The 18,375-nt window shown below is 42.2% G+C and overlaps 2 protein-coding genes across 3 annotated transcripts in view; both read left to right on the top strand.

The window, feature by feature from the left end:
* Window positions 1-7,690, top strand: part of LOC140715261 (uncharacterized) — a 95,415-nt gene extending 87,725 nt beyond the window's left edge. The window contains exon 7 of the mRNA XM_073027190.1: window positions 6,612-7,690. Coding sequence (XP_072883291.1) covers window positions 6,612-6,666 — 55 coding nt within the window. The 3' untranslated portion in view covers window positions 6,667-7,690. The remainder of the gene's footprint in view (window positions 1-6,611) is intronic.
* Window positions 7,691-15,730: 8,040 nt separating this feature from the next.
* Window positions 15,731-18,375, top strand: part of ccar1 (cell division cycle and apoptosis regulator 1) — a 70,103-nt gene continuing 67,458 nt past the window's right edge. The window contains exons 1-2 of one of the 2 annotated variants that reach the window (XM_073027181.1): window positions 15,731-15,859; window positions 17,292-17,409. In XM_073027181.1, coding sequence (XP_072883282.1) covers window positions 17,340-17,409 — 70 coding nt within the window. In that variant the 5' untranslated portion in view covers window positions 15,731-15,859; window positions 17,292-17,339. The other variant, XM_073027182.1, reaches the window with a different exon arrangement.

The following is an 18,375-nucleotide window of genomic DNA, read 5'->3' as shown; positions in this document are numbered from 1 at the left end:
ACACTCAGTCTAGCTTGTCTTTTCTAGATCCATTCCATCAAAACCCTTCAGGATTTTATGTTTTCAAGCAAGTTGCATCCCACTCTTCAGCAATTTAAACCTAACCTGTCTTATATAACAATGTACACATTCTGGGTATCAGCTAAGTAATGTTTCCATTAACGTCCAGATGTCATCTCACCAATGCCCTACTTAACATTATGCTTACTGTTTCATTTACTCTCGAAATAATAATGCATTATTATCCCAGCCTTTTGTAAACCATGCTCTCAGACAACCACACCCTGCTGCATCTCAGAGCAATGTCCCATGATTCAGAATTTTTCTCAAATGAACAGGAGTTATAGTCACAGTCAAAGTAAATTTATTGTCAGTGTGTATTTGTTACCATACACTACCTTGAGATTTATTTTCTTGCATTTACAAGAAAGTAAAGAAATACAATAAAAACTGTAAGTAAAGATTGACAAACAACCAAGGTGCAAATGAAGACAAATTATACAAATAAAAAATAAATAATACTAAAAATATGAGTTGTAGAGCCCTTGAAAGATCATCTGCAGGTTGTGAGATCAGTTCAGGGTAGTACTGAGTGAAGTACAGAGTAGTCCTGAGTAGTACTCGGGAACTTGGTCTAAAACTGTGTTTTCTTACAGGACTAAGTTCTCTTTTTTCCTTTCTCGCTACTTTGAATGCATTTATATGTTTTTGCACCTTGGCCCCAGAGGAACTCTGTCTCATTCAGCTGTATCCATGTATGGTTTGAATGGCAATTAAACTTGGTTTGAAGTTATCCACACCAGTTCAGGAGCCTGGTGCTTAATGGTTGAAGGGTAATAACTGTTCCTGAACCTGATGATGTGGAATCTAAGGCTCCTGTGCCTCCTGTCTGACAGTAGGAGTGAGAAAGGAGCATGGCCTAGATGGTGAAGATCCTTAATGAAGTAAGCTGCTTTCTTGTAACAGCACTCCATGTAAATGTGCTCAATGGTGGGAAGGGCTTTCTACTCTACTTTCTGTAGTTTTCCATTCCTGAGCAGTGGTGTTTCCATTCTAGGCTGTTTGGCAACCAGTTAGAATACTCTCCATTGTGCATCTATAGAAGTTTGTCAAAGCTTTAAGTGACAGGCTGGATCTATGCAAACCTCAAAGAAGGAATTGCATGTGGCCGAACTTTTCACATTCACTTAACCTGATTATAACCCATTGTAGAAATTGAATGTCCTCATCATTCCATACTTCCCCTCCTCACGAGGACATACTGTAGGTTTAAGGTGAATGGATGTTTTAAATGGAAAATAAAAGATATGTTTTATTTACAGAGAGTGATTGAAATCTGGAGCTCATTGCCAGAGTAGCTGACAGAATCAGGCACAATTACTACATTTAAGAGGCATTTAGACAAAATCTTAAATAGTCAAGGCATGTCAGGAAATGGTCCTAATGAGGGCAGATGAAGTTGAAATGGATGTAGTGTGTAAGGCCTGCATATACTGCTCCCAGTCTGCATTCAGCTAACAGGAGTTACCTACCACTCTGTTCTAACTCATCACCTGCAGCCTACCTAAACCCAGCTCTGATCACAGTCCTTGTTCACTCATCAAACCAGCCAGCCTCAACCAGGCTCATAGCCTTCAGTTACCTTGTTGCCCTGTTGTGTTTAGTATCTGTTCTCTCTTGTTTATGGCCCTTCGTATCTTGTTATTAATAAAGTTATTGTTCGCTGCTAATTCGTCTCCACTGCTCTGCATTTGGATCAAGTCTCCCCTACATTTCCTGACAGGATGAGTGAACCATTAATTGACCCAGCAGAGTATGCTCACCTAAAAGAAGTCATCCATTGACAGGAGTACCCGATCCAGAAGCAGCAGGAAACCGTTGACCATCTGCTCACCACTCTCAACCAACTCTTCATCTCGATGCAGCAACCCTGTGCTATTCAGCCTCCTCCCTCAGAGCCCCAGATACCGGTGCCTGAACTTTTCAGTGGATCCCCATCCCGATGCTGCAACTTCCCGTTCCAGTGACTCTTACACTTCCAGCTCCAGCCACCTCTGTATTCTAAGTACTGAGGCAAGATTGCCTTCATCACCTCTCTCTTGACCTGGACCATCGCCAACTGGGACAATAAGACCACCATTTGCAATAAACGTGACGATTTCACCACAGCAATGTGCCAGGCTCTTGACCGTCTGAGAAGTGGAAGGGAGGCAGCAGATCAGATATTTTGCCTGCGTCAAGGCTCCCGCTCTGAGATGGATTACACCGTTAAATTCAGGACCCTCACGGCAGAGACCAGATGGAATGCAGAAGTGCTGCTGGCCCATTATTATTGCGGCCTCTCAGAGTGCTTCAAAGTCAAGCTGTCTACCTGGGGGATGCCCACTGACCTTGAAAGCCTCATCACTCTAGCTGCCCATATTGAAAGTTGTCTTATGAAACAACCCTCCAGATGATCAGCCAGAACCCCAGTTCCATTCCCAGAACCAGTTCCATTCCCAGAACCCCAGTTCAGGCTGCAGGTGTCTAATCAGCAATGCTTCCAGAACCCATGCAGTTAGGCAGAGCTCCCCACCCCAAGAGCATGAGTGTCGGTGGAGAAACAACTTGTGCACTTACTACAGAGCAGCCAGTCACCCACGCATCAAATGTCCACTGCGTCTGGGAAACAGCACCACCAGGTAGAGACCGGGGGCCTTCTATCTGGTAAGCTCCTCCCGACCTCTTGTTCCACCAGCATAGCCCTACTCATTCTAGCCGTCCTCCTCTACATCCTGATGGCTCTACACACACAGAACACTCCAGTGCAGAGGTTCCCAGTCTGGGTCCACATATCCCTTGCTTAATGGCATTGGTCTGTGGCATAAAAAAAGGTTGGGAACTCTTGCTGTGGTGGACTCCGCACAGGAGGCAACTTTCTGGACTGTATGTGTAGGTTGGACTCCCTACCGAGCCTGTCCATCACCCTTCTGTTTCATCTGACTGCCATTGACAGTCGTCGCTTGGGGTCTGGGATGGTCAGAGTGCACGTGAGCATTGGAGAGCACTACAAATTCATCCAATTCCTCTTGATCATCTCACCCAACATTCCTCTCATCTTGGGTTAGCCCTGGCTCTGCACTCACTTAGCCTGGCCAGCTGGTTCACTGCTGAGTTGAGGACCAACTGCCCAACCACCTGCCTGCAACCTTATTTGACTTCACCCCTCAAATCCACGAAGAAGGAGGAAACCCTCGACCTCACTAAATCCGGAAAGCTCCATAGAACTGGAGAAGAACTGGTTCTGTCAGCAGTCAGGTCAGTTCTGAGTACGGTCTTGCATAAGTCACCAGAGCAAATAAAGAAAGTGATTCCGCTCAGCAACAATTCTGTTCAAAGATGAATAGATGATACGTCTGAGAATGTAGAAGACACATTATGCAATATAATTAGGAAAACAGAATTTGCTCAGAGTCTACTTTACCAGAAGATGAATCTTTGCTTCTTAGTTATGTTCACTTCATAAAAGATTAAAACATAGTTCAAGAGATATGATTTGCAAGGGGATTAGAAACAGATACAAAGGGGGAGTCAATATTTCAGGTTGTTGAGCAATTTTTCAAAGAGAAGGACATTCCACCCACCAACATTCTTGCTTGTGCAACAGATGGAGCACCATCAATGACAGGACACCATTGGGGTTATTTCTTTCTTGAAAAAAGCTGTACCCCATTCACTGTGTAATTCACAGACAACATCTTTCACAAAAAAAAACTAAATGATCGGCTGCACAAATCATTAAGTACTGTTATCACAGTGATAAATAAAATCAAGTCTCATGCTCTCAGTTCTTGACTATTTTGAGAGCTTTGTATTGAGAATGATGAACAGTTTAAATGCTTGCTATTGCACACAGAAGTCAGGTGGCTCTCAAAAGGAAATTGCCTGAGATGCTTTTATGTGTTTTTTGAAACTGTGATAAAATTCTCTGAAGACTCGACTGCTTTATTCAGTGATCAACTCAAGAATATTAGGTATGACATTGCTTATTTGTCAGAATTATTCACAAATTATTCACAAAATCGATCTTTAATTGCAAGGAAATGATGTGAATCTTATCAGAATCAAATGCCCACCTGGGTGAGCTGCTTGAAGACATGTCAGAGAGATTTCAGGATCTTCCCTCAATCCAAATTCCAGATTGGGTAATTAATCTATTCCTGAACACTTGTCATGAGGAGTTAGCAGAGAGGATAGAGGAAGAACTGATCTCATTACAAAATGATTTTGAGCTGGACTTGGTTGCAGAAAGAAATCTCTGAGTGGTATCCTGCACTGTGGAAAAAGGTCAAGATGTTCTTTATTACCTTTCCTACAACATATTTAGTGGAGCGCGGTTTCAGTGTAATCACCCAACCTCATTCAAAGCAACAAAATAGAAATACTTGCAGTGACAGAACGTGGGGATCTGAGACTTGTTCTGTGAAACGTTCAGTCCAACGTTGAGAAGCTGATATCACTGCACCAAGCCCATGTGCAGAAGTTCACTGATGACACAGCCATAGTGGGGTGTGTCAGGAATGGACAGGAGGAAGAGTATAGGAAACTGATACAGGACTTTGTGATATGGTGCAACTCAAACTACCTGTGTCTCAATATCACCAAGACCAAGGAGATGGTGGTGGACTTTAGGAGATCTAGGCCTCATATGGAGCCAGTGATCATTAATGGAGAATGTGTGGAGCAGGTTAAGACCTACAAGTATCTGGGAGTACAGTTAGACGAGAAGCTAGACTGGACTGCCAACACAGATGCCTTGTGCAGGAAGGCACAGAGTCGACTGTACTTCCTTAGAAGGTTGGCGTCATTCAATGTTTGTAGTGAGATGCTGAAGATGTTCTATAGGTCAGTTGTGGAGAGCGCCCTCTTCTTTGTGGTGGCGTGTTGGGGAGGCAGCATTAAGAAGAGAGTCGCCTCACGTCTTAATAAGCTGGTAAGGAAGGCGGGCTCTGTCGTGGGCAAAGTACTGGAGAGTTTAACATCGGTAGCAGAGCAAAGGGCGCTGAGTAGGCTACGGTCAATTATGGAAAACCCTGAACATCCTCTACATAGCACCATCCAGAGACAGAGAAGCAGTTTCAGCGACAGGTTGCTATCGATGCAATGCTCCTCAGACAGGATGAAGAGATCAATACTCCCCAATGCTATTCGGCTTTACAATTCAACCGCCAGGAGTAAGATATGTTAAAGTGCTGGGGTTAGGACTCAATGTATTTAAGTAAACTACTTAAGAACTTTTTAAAAGCTATTATTAATGCTTTTTGAGAGGGTGATTTTAGATGCATATCATATTTTTACTGAGTTAAGTATTGTATGTAATTAGTTTTGCTACAATAAGTGTATGGTACATTGGAAAAAATGTTGAATTTCCCCATGGGGATGAATAAAGTATCTATCTATCTATCTATCTATCCATCTCATTGAAAGGTAAAAAAGCAATGAAATAGTGAGTAGCTGGACTACTAACATAGTGTAAAATTGTTGATGAAAATTGTTTTACTGTAATTAAATAAAGAAATAATTTTATTTGTAGCTTTAAATAGATTTGAATAATTTTTGCCATTATTTGTCACTGCTTTGAATTTGCGGTTCCTATTTTCTTTCACTGTGCATCGTAAATCAAAACTCTTCACAGTTTTAATATAATGGCCAGAAAGGGAGAGTGGGGCACAGAGGATGTGGTCTGGGAGCCAAGGGGGTGGTAACCCAAAAGAGTTTGGGAACTACTGAGTTAGAAGGACAAGAGCAGCAAAAGCATAGGAAATTGTCACCTGGAAGATGCCTTCCAAGCCACACGTCATTCTGACCTGGAGATATGTTACTATTCTTTCACAATTCTGCAACTCTCCCCCTAGAAGGTCTACAGTAGTTCAAGAAGGCAATTAAATGCTGGTTTGGCCTGCAAAGCCCATATTTCTTTAATAATTTTTTTACAAGTCACATATACGTCTGCTCCCTGTAGTTAATTGTCTGCCATACTGTGATAAAGAATTTGAGCCAAAATTGTGGCAGAATAATGCATGCCCTGAGTAAGATATTTGATGAGTGTGGTATGATTGATATACAGTTTCTAATATCATTACACTCAGAGGTTTTATTCAATCTGCATCGCTAATTGTTTTTAAGCCAATCCCTTTCATATCTTTATCCTCCACTTGAGTAAGCGGGTAGAGATTTTTAAAAGATCTTAAATGAGCTTTATTTGTCGCATGTACATCCTTTGAAAAACATACAGTGAAATTGTGCTGAGCAACCCGCAAGTGTCGCCACACTTCTGGCACCAAACTAGCACGCCCACAACTCACTAACCCTAACCGTACGTCTTTGGAATGTCGGAGCACCCGGAGGAAATCCACGTGTTCACGGGATAAATGCACAACCTCCTTATGGGCAGCGGTGGGAACTGAGCCCCGATTTTACAACTAGCTCTGTAAAGCGATTGAGCTAACCGCTATGCTAACGGGTGACGTGGAATTTAATTTTGTCATTCCAGTCAAATGATTCCAACAGCTTTTGATGTTTTAAAATATACTGAGATGATCCCACTGTTTCTTTTCTCTGCTCTGTTTCAGACAAGAACAATCTTCAAAGAAATGTCACATCCAACATGAGTTATCAACTGATTAAGTGGACGCTGCCAGGTTCTGGGACTGCAGTAAAGAGCGCACTACAGCTGGTATTGTTAGAAGGGTACTTAAGACAACCATCCAGTCGACTAGATATGGAATTATTTTGCAATTCAACCCAACAGATCAGAAAAAAACAGAGATTATATCTGTTGACCTTATTTTTAATTGCACAAGATACAGCCAAAGTCTAGTGTTTTATATTGCTGCCTAACATATGTGAAGTCTTCTACGCACAGCTTTATTAGCTGTTATATCAAAAGTCACTTTCTTGAATTGAGTTTCCATTAGAAATAAATCTCATCAGAAGTAGATTTCTGATAAAGACATAAAATTCTGTTGAAGAATGAGAAAACTTCTAAATGATCTTAATTTCAGAGCTTTAATTCTTAATTGGATACAGATCTTTTTCAAAGTGATTTATTACCACCTATTCCCATTCTGAAGTGATGCTAGTTGGGACACTGTTCCTCGGGAATAATTAGCAACCAGCTAACTTTCACATTGATGTGTAACAAACGGTGTGAGAAAAGTGACAACATTACTGAAGCAAGTTGTCTGCAGGAAGAAAGGACATGCCTTTCCATTAAGAGCAGCTGAAATATCAGCAGCTCTGACCCAAGGGATGGTAAGACAAAAGCAAGTTACCAAATCCTAGGCACATTATGGTTATAAATCTATTTCTGTGTCAGAAATTTTCTGTGTTTTGTTTATATCAGAAACTTGGTAACATCACCAAAGAAGTATAACAGAAGCCCCCAAGCTATATCTTAAGAGATTTCTACCGACAAATTTTCTGTTTTCTGGATAGAAATTTTTCTAAATGATAAAACATTAAACTGATTTGCCTTAGTTTTGTTTTGTTTATAAAGTATGCATTAACGCAATTTATATAGAGAAATATTTATCACAATTTTCTTAATGTGAAACTGTCTGTAATTGTACAAGTATATATAAAGTAATTCTATATAACTATATCTGAACAATATCTGCAACAAATATTAATAAAAGAAATGACTCAACCAGTCCAAGTGCATAAAAATAATAATTATTAAAGAATGTTGTAATTTATTCAGTTGTGTGAATTGAGTTTGGACAGTACTGAACTACTTAGTTTAATCACACTAAATACAGTACACATTTCTAATACTGTAGTACGAATGATATATCATTTAGAAACAGGATAGAAGAATGAGTGTGGAAAACAGGAATCTCTCACAGCCAGAACAAGAAAGTCAGATGCATCAATGGGTCACGCCACTGAGCAAAATTGCACTTTATTTAGATATACAAGTTATTACAACTTGTAGATTTCCATCATTAAAAAGTGGGTTGTTGATATAATTAGAAAGAGGACTCGCGCGCGCGCGCATGCACACGCACACACACACATTTCAAAAGGGCTTACTACAAACACTTCCATAGAAGGTTGATTAAAAAGATAGTATGGACAGGTACGATGTGGGTTTATCACACACAGTATGGTGATGACTGTAACAGATTATGAAATAATCTATTATTATTACACACACAGCACAGACATGATTATTGCACAGTTATTTTGGATGGAGTGATTATTACACACAGCATGGATAAATTATGTCACATATCAACCCAGTAACGAAGTGGTCAGCCCACTGCTTTACAGCGCCAGTGGCACGGGTTCAATTCCCGCCTCTGTCTGTAAGAAGTTTGTACTTTCTCCCCATGACCATGCGGGTTTCCTCCTACATTCCAAATACATATGGATTAGTAGGTAAATTGGTCACGTGGCTGTAATTGGGTGGCATGGGCTCATTGGGTCAAAAAGGACTGTTACCCCACTGTATCTTTAAATAAAAATACATAAAAAACAAACACACACAAAATACTGAAAGAACTCAGCAGGTCAGGCATGATCCATGGAGGAAAATGAACAGTTGACACTTCAGGCCTTGGCCTTGACCCGAAGTCTTAGCTACAGTATTTATTTTCCTCTACAGATGCTGCCTGATCTGCTGAGCTCCTTCAGCATCTTTTGTGTATTGATCCTTATTTCCAGCATCTGTAGTCTCTCTTGTGTCCTAATTATGTCACATAGTTACTCAGCGAGTCATTATAACACTGGTAGTGCAACCGTCTCAAATTTCTACCTTTCTGACTTTGACTCTGTAGGTGTGAAGTCTGCATGCTCTCCGTTTCCTGCAGGTTCTCCGGTTTATTTCCAGATTCCAAAGTTATCCTAGTTGTTAGGTTAATTGGTTACTATTGTAACCAAATGTAGCTGGACTTGTGGGAGAATTCATTCTGAGATAATAAGTTGCAGGGAATGGGTAGCTTTGGGAGCCTGCTTTGACACACTGGAATGAATGGCCTCTCAATTCATAAGAAAATATGAATCTGAAATATTAGAGTGGTAAAACCCAGTAAGGGAATGATTATTGCACTTAGTATGGTTCATGAAATCTGGGTAGTATGGGTGCCATATATTACCATTCAGCAGTAGTTATTATACAGTATGGTAGTAATGAAATTCCATCGGTTAATATGCGGGTGATTTTAGAGAAAACAATATGAACACCTTCTGGGTCATTATATTACACAGTCAATATGGATTTGAGTAGAAGAATGAGGGGGGATCTCATTGAAACCTATCAAATATTGAAAGGCCTTGATAAAGTGGATGTGGAGAGGAGGCTGGGATGTGGGAGAAGTCTTGGACCAGGGGGCACAGCCTCAGAATACAAGGACTTCCCTTTAAAACAGAGATGAAGAGGAATTTCTTAAGCCAGAGAGAGGTCAATCCATGGAATTCATTACCACAAATTTGTAAAGGTGTCAAACGTTACAGGGAGAGGACAGGAGAATGGGCTTGAGAGAGGTAATAGATCAGCTAATATTGAATGGTGGAGCAGATTCAATGGGCTGAATAGCCTAATTCTGCTCCCATGTTTTATGTCTTATAAGGAATGATTTCAATGCCTTTGTTGGTGTGCGGATTTGAGGTTTTAGCTCTTTGAGGCTTCAGCAAGGAGAGGTTTGAGTGAGAGAAGGCGAAAAGCTGTAGGTAGATTTTTTTCAGTTTATTTATTGTTTCCTTCTGTATAATTGCACAGTTAGGGATGCCAGGCAGGATAGTTGAATGCTCCTCTTGTGGGATGTGGGAAGGCAGAGAGACATCCGGTGTCCCTGATGACTTCACCTGCAAGAAGTGCATCCAGCTGCAGCTTCTAACACTCCGTGTTAAGGAGCTGTTGCTGAAACTGGATTAACTTCAGATAATTTGGGAGCATGAGGGGGTGACAGGACATATAGAGAAGTGGTTACATACAAGATGCAGGAGACAAGAAACTGGGTGACAGTCAGGTGGGTGAAATGGATTAAACAGCATTGCAGAGTACCCCTGTGGCCACCTCACTCAACCACAGGTAGATCACTTTGGATACTGTCGGATGACCTAACAGAGGAAGGTCACAGTGATCAAGTTTCTGGCTCTGTGGCTCAGAAGGGAAGTGGGGAGATGAGGTGAGCTGTGGTGATGGGGATTCATTAGTTAGGGGAAAAGAAAGGAGGTCTGTGGACAAGATCGAGATCCCTAGATAGTATGTTGCCTCTTGGGTCCAAGGGTGCAGTACATCTCGGATTGAGTCCTCAGCATTTTTAAGTGTAGTGTTGAACAGCCGGAGGTCATGCTCCATATAGGTACCAATGACATAGGTTCTACAATGTGAGTTCATGGAGTTAGGTGCTAGGTTAATGCACAGGCCATCCAGGAATGTGATCTCAGGATTGCTACCTGTGCCACGTGCTAATGAGGCCAGAAATAGGAAGATCATACAGTTTAATGCATGGCTAAGGAGTTGATGTACGAGAAAGGGCTTCAGATTTTTGGATCACTGGGCTATCTTCCAGGAAGGTTGGATCTGTACAGAAGAGGCTGTTTGCACATAAACTGGAGGGGGACTAATATCCAAGTGGGAAGGTTTGGACTGCACGGGGAGTTAAACTAGATTTGCAGGGGGACTGTAACCAGAATGTGAGCACAGATAGTGGAGTGCTTGTGGAGACAGTAAGACTTCAAGAATCAAAAAGTTGAGCATGGTGGGATTAATGTTCTGAGTTACATATTTTCTAATGCAAAAAATATTGTAGGAAAGGCAGATGAGCTCAGGTCATGGGTCAACATATATAACCATTAGTGAGACTTGTTTGCAGCAGGGGCAGAACTGGCAGCTCAGTATTCCAGGGTTTTGTTGTTTTGGATGTGATAGAGAGGGAAGGACTGAAAGAGAAGGGGGTGGCATTATTAGTCAGGAAAAAATGTCACGGCAATGCACAGTCAGGAATTCACCTAGTAAGGCTTTATGGGTGGAACTGAGGAATAAGAAAGGTATGACCACATTAATGGGGTGATATTATAGTCCACCCAACAGTCCTCAGGATTTAGAGGAACAAGTTAGTACAGAAATTACAGACTGTTGTAAGAAACATAAGGTTGTGATAGTAGGTGATTTTAACTTTCCACATATTGACTAGAACTCCCATACTGTAAAAGGACTAGATGGGTTAGAGTTTGTCAAATGTGTTAAGAAGTTTCCTTAATCGGTACACTGAAGTCCCAATGACAGAGTGTGCAATACATAATCTTCTACTAGGGAATGAGACAGGGCAGGTGATATAAGTTTATGTTGGGGAACACTTTTCATCTACTGATGATATACTATTAGTTTCAAGGTAATTGTGGAAAAAGTCTGGTCCTTGGGTTGAGATTCTAAATTGGAGAAAGGCTAATTTTGATGGCATCAGAAAGAATGTTGCAAGCGTAGATTAGGACTGGCTGTTTTCTGGCAAAGGTGTACTCGGTATGTGGGAAACCTTCAAAAGTGAAATTTTGGAAGTACAAAGCTTGTATGTTCCTGTCAATATAAAAGCTAAGATAACACATTCGGAGAACCTTGGTTTTTGAGAGATATTGAGTGCCTGGTTTAAAAAAAGGTGCACAACAGGCATAGGCAGGTAGGAACAAATGAAGTACTTGAGGAGTATAAGAAATGCAAAAGAACACTTAAGAGAAAAAATCAGGAGGGCTAAAAGAAGGCATGAGGTTTGTCTAACAGACAAGGTGATGGAGCTTCTACAGGCTTCTATGGATATGTTAAGAGCAAAAGAATTGCAAGGGATAAAATTGGTCCTATGGAAGATCAGAATGGTAGTCTGTGTGGAACTAAAAGAGATGGGGAGATCTTAAATGGATCTTTTGCATCTGTATTTACTCAGGAGATGACCACAGAGTCTATAGAAGTGAGGTAAAGCAGCAGTGAGGTCATGAACCCTGTACAGATTACAGTGTTTGCTATCTTGAGGCAAATTAGGGTGGACAAATCCCCAGGGCTTGACAAGGTGCTCCCTTGGACTCTGAGGAAGGCAAATGCAGAAATTTCAGGGGCACCAGCAGAGATATTTAAATCATATTTAGCAACAGGTGAGGTACCACAGGATTGGAGGATAGCAATGTTGTTCTGCTGTCTAAGAAAGGCTCTAAGAATAAACCAGGAAATTATAGGCCGGTGAGTCTGACATCAGTAGTGGGGAAGCTATTTTAAATGACTGGATATATGTGAGGATTTCATGTGAACGCAAGTGCAGGAATTACAAGAGACTTTCGCAATTAAAATCAAACTAACAAGAGCTCAGAATAACTACAGAATATTGATGAACTGAGCTCACTCCTGATACACAGAAGAACTCGGTCTGAGTTTCCCCCAACAAGGAACCACAATGACCCAGCCAAGAGGGGTTGGCAAGCCCCCTCTGAAATACACCCTGGAGCACGTAGGAATTCCGGACATTGACATTATCGTGCTAATTAAATTCTGTCAAACTGAATACAAGTGATTAAAGCAAAGTTTAACTATCTCCATGATCCCAAATGAGACACCTGCCAAACATAGTGAAAAACCAGATCTAGTGCAAAGACAAACAATTAGACATGAAAGGTAAACAGTCCAAGGACAAAGCATACGCATGAGGTGACACCAAGGAAAAGAGAAAATACAGCCTGGATACTAACTGACAAAAAAAAAGCTCTTTTAAAAATGACCCTTGGTTGTAAGAATATATGAGCATTTAGATAACCAGGGACTAATTGGGGATAGTCAGCAAGGCTTTGTGTGTGGTAGGTCTTGTATAACCAATCTTACAGAGTTTTTTCAGGAGGTTACCAAGAAAGTTAATAAAGGCAAGGCAGTGGATATTGTCTAGCTGGACTTCAGCAAGGCATTTGACAAGGTCCCGCATGGGATGTTGTTCAAGAAGGTTCAATCATTAGACAACAAATAGAGGAGTGGTAGTAGATGGTTACCTCTCTGTCTGGAGGCCTGTTACCAGTGGAGTGCTAGTAATTGATGCCGGGTCCGTTGCTGTTTGCCATCTATATCAACAATCTGGTTGATAATGTAGTTAACTGCATCAGCAAATTTGCGGATGACACCAAGACTGGGAGGCGTAGCAGACAGTGAGGAAGACTATCTAGGCTTGCAGCGGGATCTGGACCAGCTGGAAAAATGGGCCACAAAATGGCAGATGGAATTTAATGCAGACAAGTGTGAGGTGTTGCACTTTGGGAGAACTACCTGGGTAGGTCTTACATAATGAGTGGTCGAGCACTGAGGAGTGCGGTAGAACAAAGGAGTCTGGGAATACAGGTCAGTACAGTAATTCATTTAAAGTGGCAACACAGATAGATAAGATCATAAAGAAAGCTTTTCGCACATTAGCCTTCATAGATCAAAGTATTGAGTACAAGAGTTGGGATATTATGCTGAAGTTGTATTAGATGTTAGTGAGACCTAATTTGGAATATTGTGTGCAGTTTTGATCACCTACCTATAGGAAAGATGTCAATTTACAAGGATGTTGCCAGGACTGGAGGACCTGAGTTATAAGGAAAGATTGAGTAGATTAGGATTTCATTCCTTGAACCGTAGAAGATTAAGGGGAGATTTGTTAGAGGTATACATAATTATGAAGGGTATAGACAGGGGAAATGCAAGCAGGCTTTTTCCACTGAGGTTGGGTGAAACTACAACTAGAGATCATGGGTTAAGGGTGAAAGGTGAAATGTTTAAGGGGAACATGAAGGGAAACTTCTTCACTCAAAGAGTGTTGCATGAGCTGTCTGCATATGTGGTGGAAGCAATTTCTATTTCAACTTTTAAGAGAAGTTTGTATAGGTATAAAGATGAAAGGGGTATAGAGAGCTATAATCCAGGTGCAGGTTGTTGGGACTAGGCAGTTTTAATGATTTGGCATGGACTGTTGGGCTGAATGGACGGTTTCATTGCCATGGTTGTCCATGACTCTATTACTGTACATTTAGTATTGAGCCTGGTTTGTACATTAAAGCCACCTATACCTCAATGTTTGTGTAGGAATGATTTGTCAACTTGTACGTCAGGTTGCTTTCCAGTTGCCAAGTTCAGAGATGTCATGGATCAGGTCAATAACATTTAAAAGGGGGAAGGTGAACAGTCAGGAGTCGTGGCACACATTAGTACAAACAACAAAGGGAGGATGTAGAAAAATGAGGAGGTCCTGAAGAGAGAATATAGGGCGTTAGGTAGAAAGCTGAGAAGCAGGACCTCCAGGGTTGTACTCTCTGGATTGCTGTCTGTGCCACACGCCAGTAAGGGTAAGAATAGGATGAAGAATTGGTGCAGGAGGCAAGGGTTTCAGATTTCTGGATCATTGGGATCTCTTCCAAGGAAGGTATGACCTGTATAAAAAGGACAGGTTACACCTGAACCCGTTGGGGACCAATATCCCTGCAGGCAGGTTTGGTAGAGCTGTGGGGGAGGGATTAAACTAATTTGGCAAAGGGGATGGGAACTGGAGTGATATGGCTGAGGATGGGGCAATTTGTATACAATGAGATGCAGTGTGTAGTGAGACTGTGAGGAAGGACAGGCTGATGATAGGGCAAAATTGCAGTCAGTGGGATAAGTCAAAGTGTAACAAGAGGCCAAAATCAAAAAGGATGATAAATACCGGACTGAAAATGTTATATTTGGATGCACACAGTTTATGTACTAAGGTAGGTGATTTACCATGCATTTAGAGATTGGTGGGTATGATGTTGTGGCTTCTCTGAGTTGTGGCTGAGTTCACAAGAATGATCCCAGAAATGAAAGAGTTAATATACGAGGAACGTTTGATGGCTCTGGGCCTGCACTTACTGGAGTTTAGAAGAATGTGGGTGGGGAGAGGGAGGATATTATTGAAACCTATCCAATTTTGAAATGCCTGGATACAGTGGATGTTTCCTATAGTAGGGTAGTCTTGGAACAGAGTGCACAACATCAGAATTAAGGCATGCCCATTTGAAACAGAGATGAGGAAAAACTTCTTTCGCCAGTGGGTGGTGAATCTGTGGAACTTACTGTATTGCCACAAACAGCTGTGTTTGCCAAGTCATTGGATGTATTTAAAGCAGAGTTTGATTAATCAGGGCATCAAAGGTTAAAGGGAGAAGGCAGGAGAATGGGGTTGAGAGGGATAATATATCAGCCATGATGGAAAGGCGGAGCAGACAATGGGCCAAATGGCCTAATTCTGCTCCTATGTCTTAGAATCTTCTGGGTGATATTTGCACCTGTTACTCTGGGCATGGCACAGGTTTAGGGCAGGCATGACAGAGCAGTTTAGGATCCTGTTGAATCTGCATATGCTGGGAGTCTTGATTAAAATAGACAAAATGCTTGTGGTGTTCACAGGAATGACAATATGCTGTCCCAGCAGCTCAGGTAGCAACTTTGTAGGGAAATAAACAATTGGCGGTTCCTTTCATCAAAACATTCATCCTGCCCGAAATGCCCACTGTTTAATCCTCTCAGAGTCGTTGCCTGACCTGCTGCGTTCCTCCAGCATTTTTAGCGTGTTGGTTGTTAAAACGGAGCCGTGCGGGCTCCTGCAGTTACACGGGAAGTGGCGACAGCTTCGCATGGAGTTGTTGACGCTTCACTGATCAGCGTGTCTCACCGCCATTAAGTACAGTTTGTTAACTTTGCGCCATTCGCCTCACATCACCCTAAACAAGTTGGCGTAATCCCCTGCGTTTGACGTCACCCGTACGTCTGACGTTCCTGAGCGTGCTAACGTCGGCTCGCGGTCCAGTACTCGGTATTGTGGCTGCTCCTGGTTGATGGAGGCCTCGCTCGGTGAGTATTGTCGTGCCGTCTGCCTGAGGCTCTGCACACGGTTGGAGACGGAGCGACAACAAGCGCGTTCGAGGCATTGTGTGGTGCAGCTTCGCCTCGAATGGCGGCCGACAGGAAAGAGCAGGGAGCCGATTGTAACGGGAGCACAAGGCAGGCAATTTGGATCAGTCGGCCCAGTGAGACGGTTTACTGTGGGCCCAGTACGCGGGTCCTTAAGATCCTTCACCCGGTGGGGTAATGCACTGTGTCTGGTCTCGGCCACTGCGGCCTTGACCCTGGCCACTGGGTGCATGAAGATATAACCTGTGCTACTGTTACCTTGCAAGTGTGACAGGGCTCTGGCGCTGTGCACTGCGGGTAACCCCAGGCCCTGGGGCCGTGCACTGTGGGTAACCCCGGCGCTAGTGAGGTGGGGGGGGGGGGGGGGTAATCTGTCAATGTTTTTATTACTGTATTGTGGATGTTTTTATTGTGTATCCGTTCCCCAGGGTTGAAATGTCTAATACCAGAGGGCATGCATTGAAGGCGAGAGGGAGTAGTTTCATGCGGGTTGTAAGGGTTAAGTTTTTCACTCAGAGATTCGTGGATGCCTGGAATGTGCTGCCTGGTATGGTAATAGAGACAAATACATTAGAAGCTTTTAAGAGACGTTTGGGTAAACACATGAATGTAAGGAGGGATTAGTCTCTGTTTTTGATTTGCATTTTAGTTGGTTTGGCACAATATTGTGGGCCGAATGGCCTGTTCCTGTGCTGTACATTTCTATTTCTATCCCAGGCTCTTGCCTGTTGGTTTTTTTTTTTTACCTCTGGCACTGGTACAGCAGATCTTTTAACTGACATTACAGAGGGATTTTGCATTAGTTCCGGTGTCTTTTTTACCCACGACACCAGCAATGTGTGTATTTATTTTGGGTGTGGGAACGATCAGCCTGGCAGGTTGAATATTTTTACCTTGTGATCATTGCAGTAAGAAAATTTCCATTGAAAGTTGTTACACTATGAGTGTTTCCTACGTGTACAGGCTGGATGCAGTGGTGCCAGTTACCTTGGGTATCGGTGTGGTGCGGCACATTTCAGTTGGGGAACGTGCAGAGGGAGGGTGTTTGTTCCTGGGGGTGATGACAGCTTGCACTTTTGCATCTGAAAGAAGTAGGAGGCTTGGGTTTTCGCCTCTGATGGCGAACAGAGTGACTGCCTCTCCCTGCAGCTGTTGACATCCTTTGTACCTTGGGGAGAGTGCACGCCTGTACCAGGGGACAAAAATGGTTGCTTAGCCTTAACCCTGAGAGAATTGCCAGTATTGGTCCTGTCTCACATGAGATAACACAAACATCAGAAACCTCAGCAGACTAGTGTCTCTAAATAAGTGTCATTACTTTTTGCACATTGAATTTCACAAGTCTAATCGTGGTTGTCATTTTAAACTCCAGGGTAACTGAACAATATTGGATTAAAGGTGATTTGCTTGATTCCTGAGTATGGCTCAGTTTGGAGGACAGAAGAATCCCCCCTGGACCACGCAGTTCTCTGCTGCTGTTACACAGCCAGGTCAGTGTGGCTAGTAATGTTATTTATTGGAGCTATATTTCTACATCCATATCGCTGTGTGTTCAGTCTCCAGAAGTGCTCGGCTTTTTCAACAGTACAGCAGGTCACTTTCAGAACCTGCAATGATTAGAAAGATTGACATTCGATCTAGCAGTGAAACTGAGATAACAGGGTTTTCAATTTAATTTACTTGGTAATTAACAAGGACAAAGGGTTGAATTCCCATGCTTTTTAAATTGTGCAATGGAATCTCTTGAGGGTGAAGTTGGAGCCACTGGTGCAAATATTTTGTGTGGTATTTCAAATCAACTTAATACACGATTAAAATGTCAGCCTGGGTGGTGTATTTTAATCCAGGTGTGGTTGTTAATTTCTAACGTAAGCACCATGTGAAGGTTACAGGGGATGGAAAATAACTTGTTCCCTTTTACCCACTTTCTTGCTCTCATTTCCCTGATCCCTATTTTACTTGCTTTCACTTTGAGCTGGGCTAATTAGCGAAACATCTATTGTTAGAAACGTATTCAAATCAGTTATTCAGGGGATCATGTTGACACGTAAAAGCCACTGAAGTTGGAGCATAAAAGCTTGCATGGATGGAAGACGGCTGATGGGTAGGAAGCAGCAAGAAAGGTCATTTTCAGGTTGACAGCCTGTCACTGAGGTAACAGTGAAGTCAGTGCTGGGGTATGAGTTTTTACAGTTAATGTCTTGGAGGAAGGGAGCGAATATGTACAGCCATATCTGCAGTAACACAAAAGCTGGTGAGAGAACAAATAGTGAAAAGGATTCAATTTATAGTGAGATGTTGATGTTGTTCAAAAAGTTGGCATCTGCGGTGTAATTTGGGAAAATGTTAAGTAGGTTAGAACACAGAATTTTAAAGAATATGGTCGGATCCTGTTAAAACATAACAATCTCAGAGTGACACGAGCCACTGAGAGATAATGTTTACTTTCATTCAAG

The sequence above is a fragment of the Hemitrygon akajei genome, chromosome 23, assembly GCF_048418815.1.
Source record: "Hemitrygon akajei chromosome 23, sHemAka1.3, whole genome shotgun sequence".
In the NCBI taxonomy this organism is placed as follows: domain Eukaryota; kingdom Metazoa; phylum Chordata; class Chondrichthyes; order Myliobatiformes; family Dasyatidae; genus Hemitrygon; species Hemitrygon akajei.
Note: the sequence above shows the minus strand (reverse complement) of the source record. Positions and strands in the feature narration are given on the sequence as shown.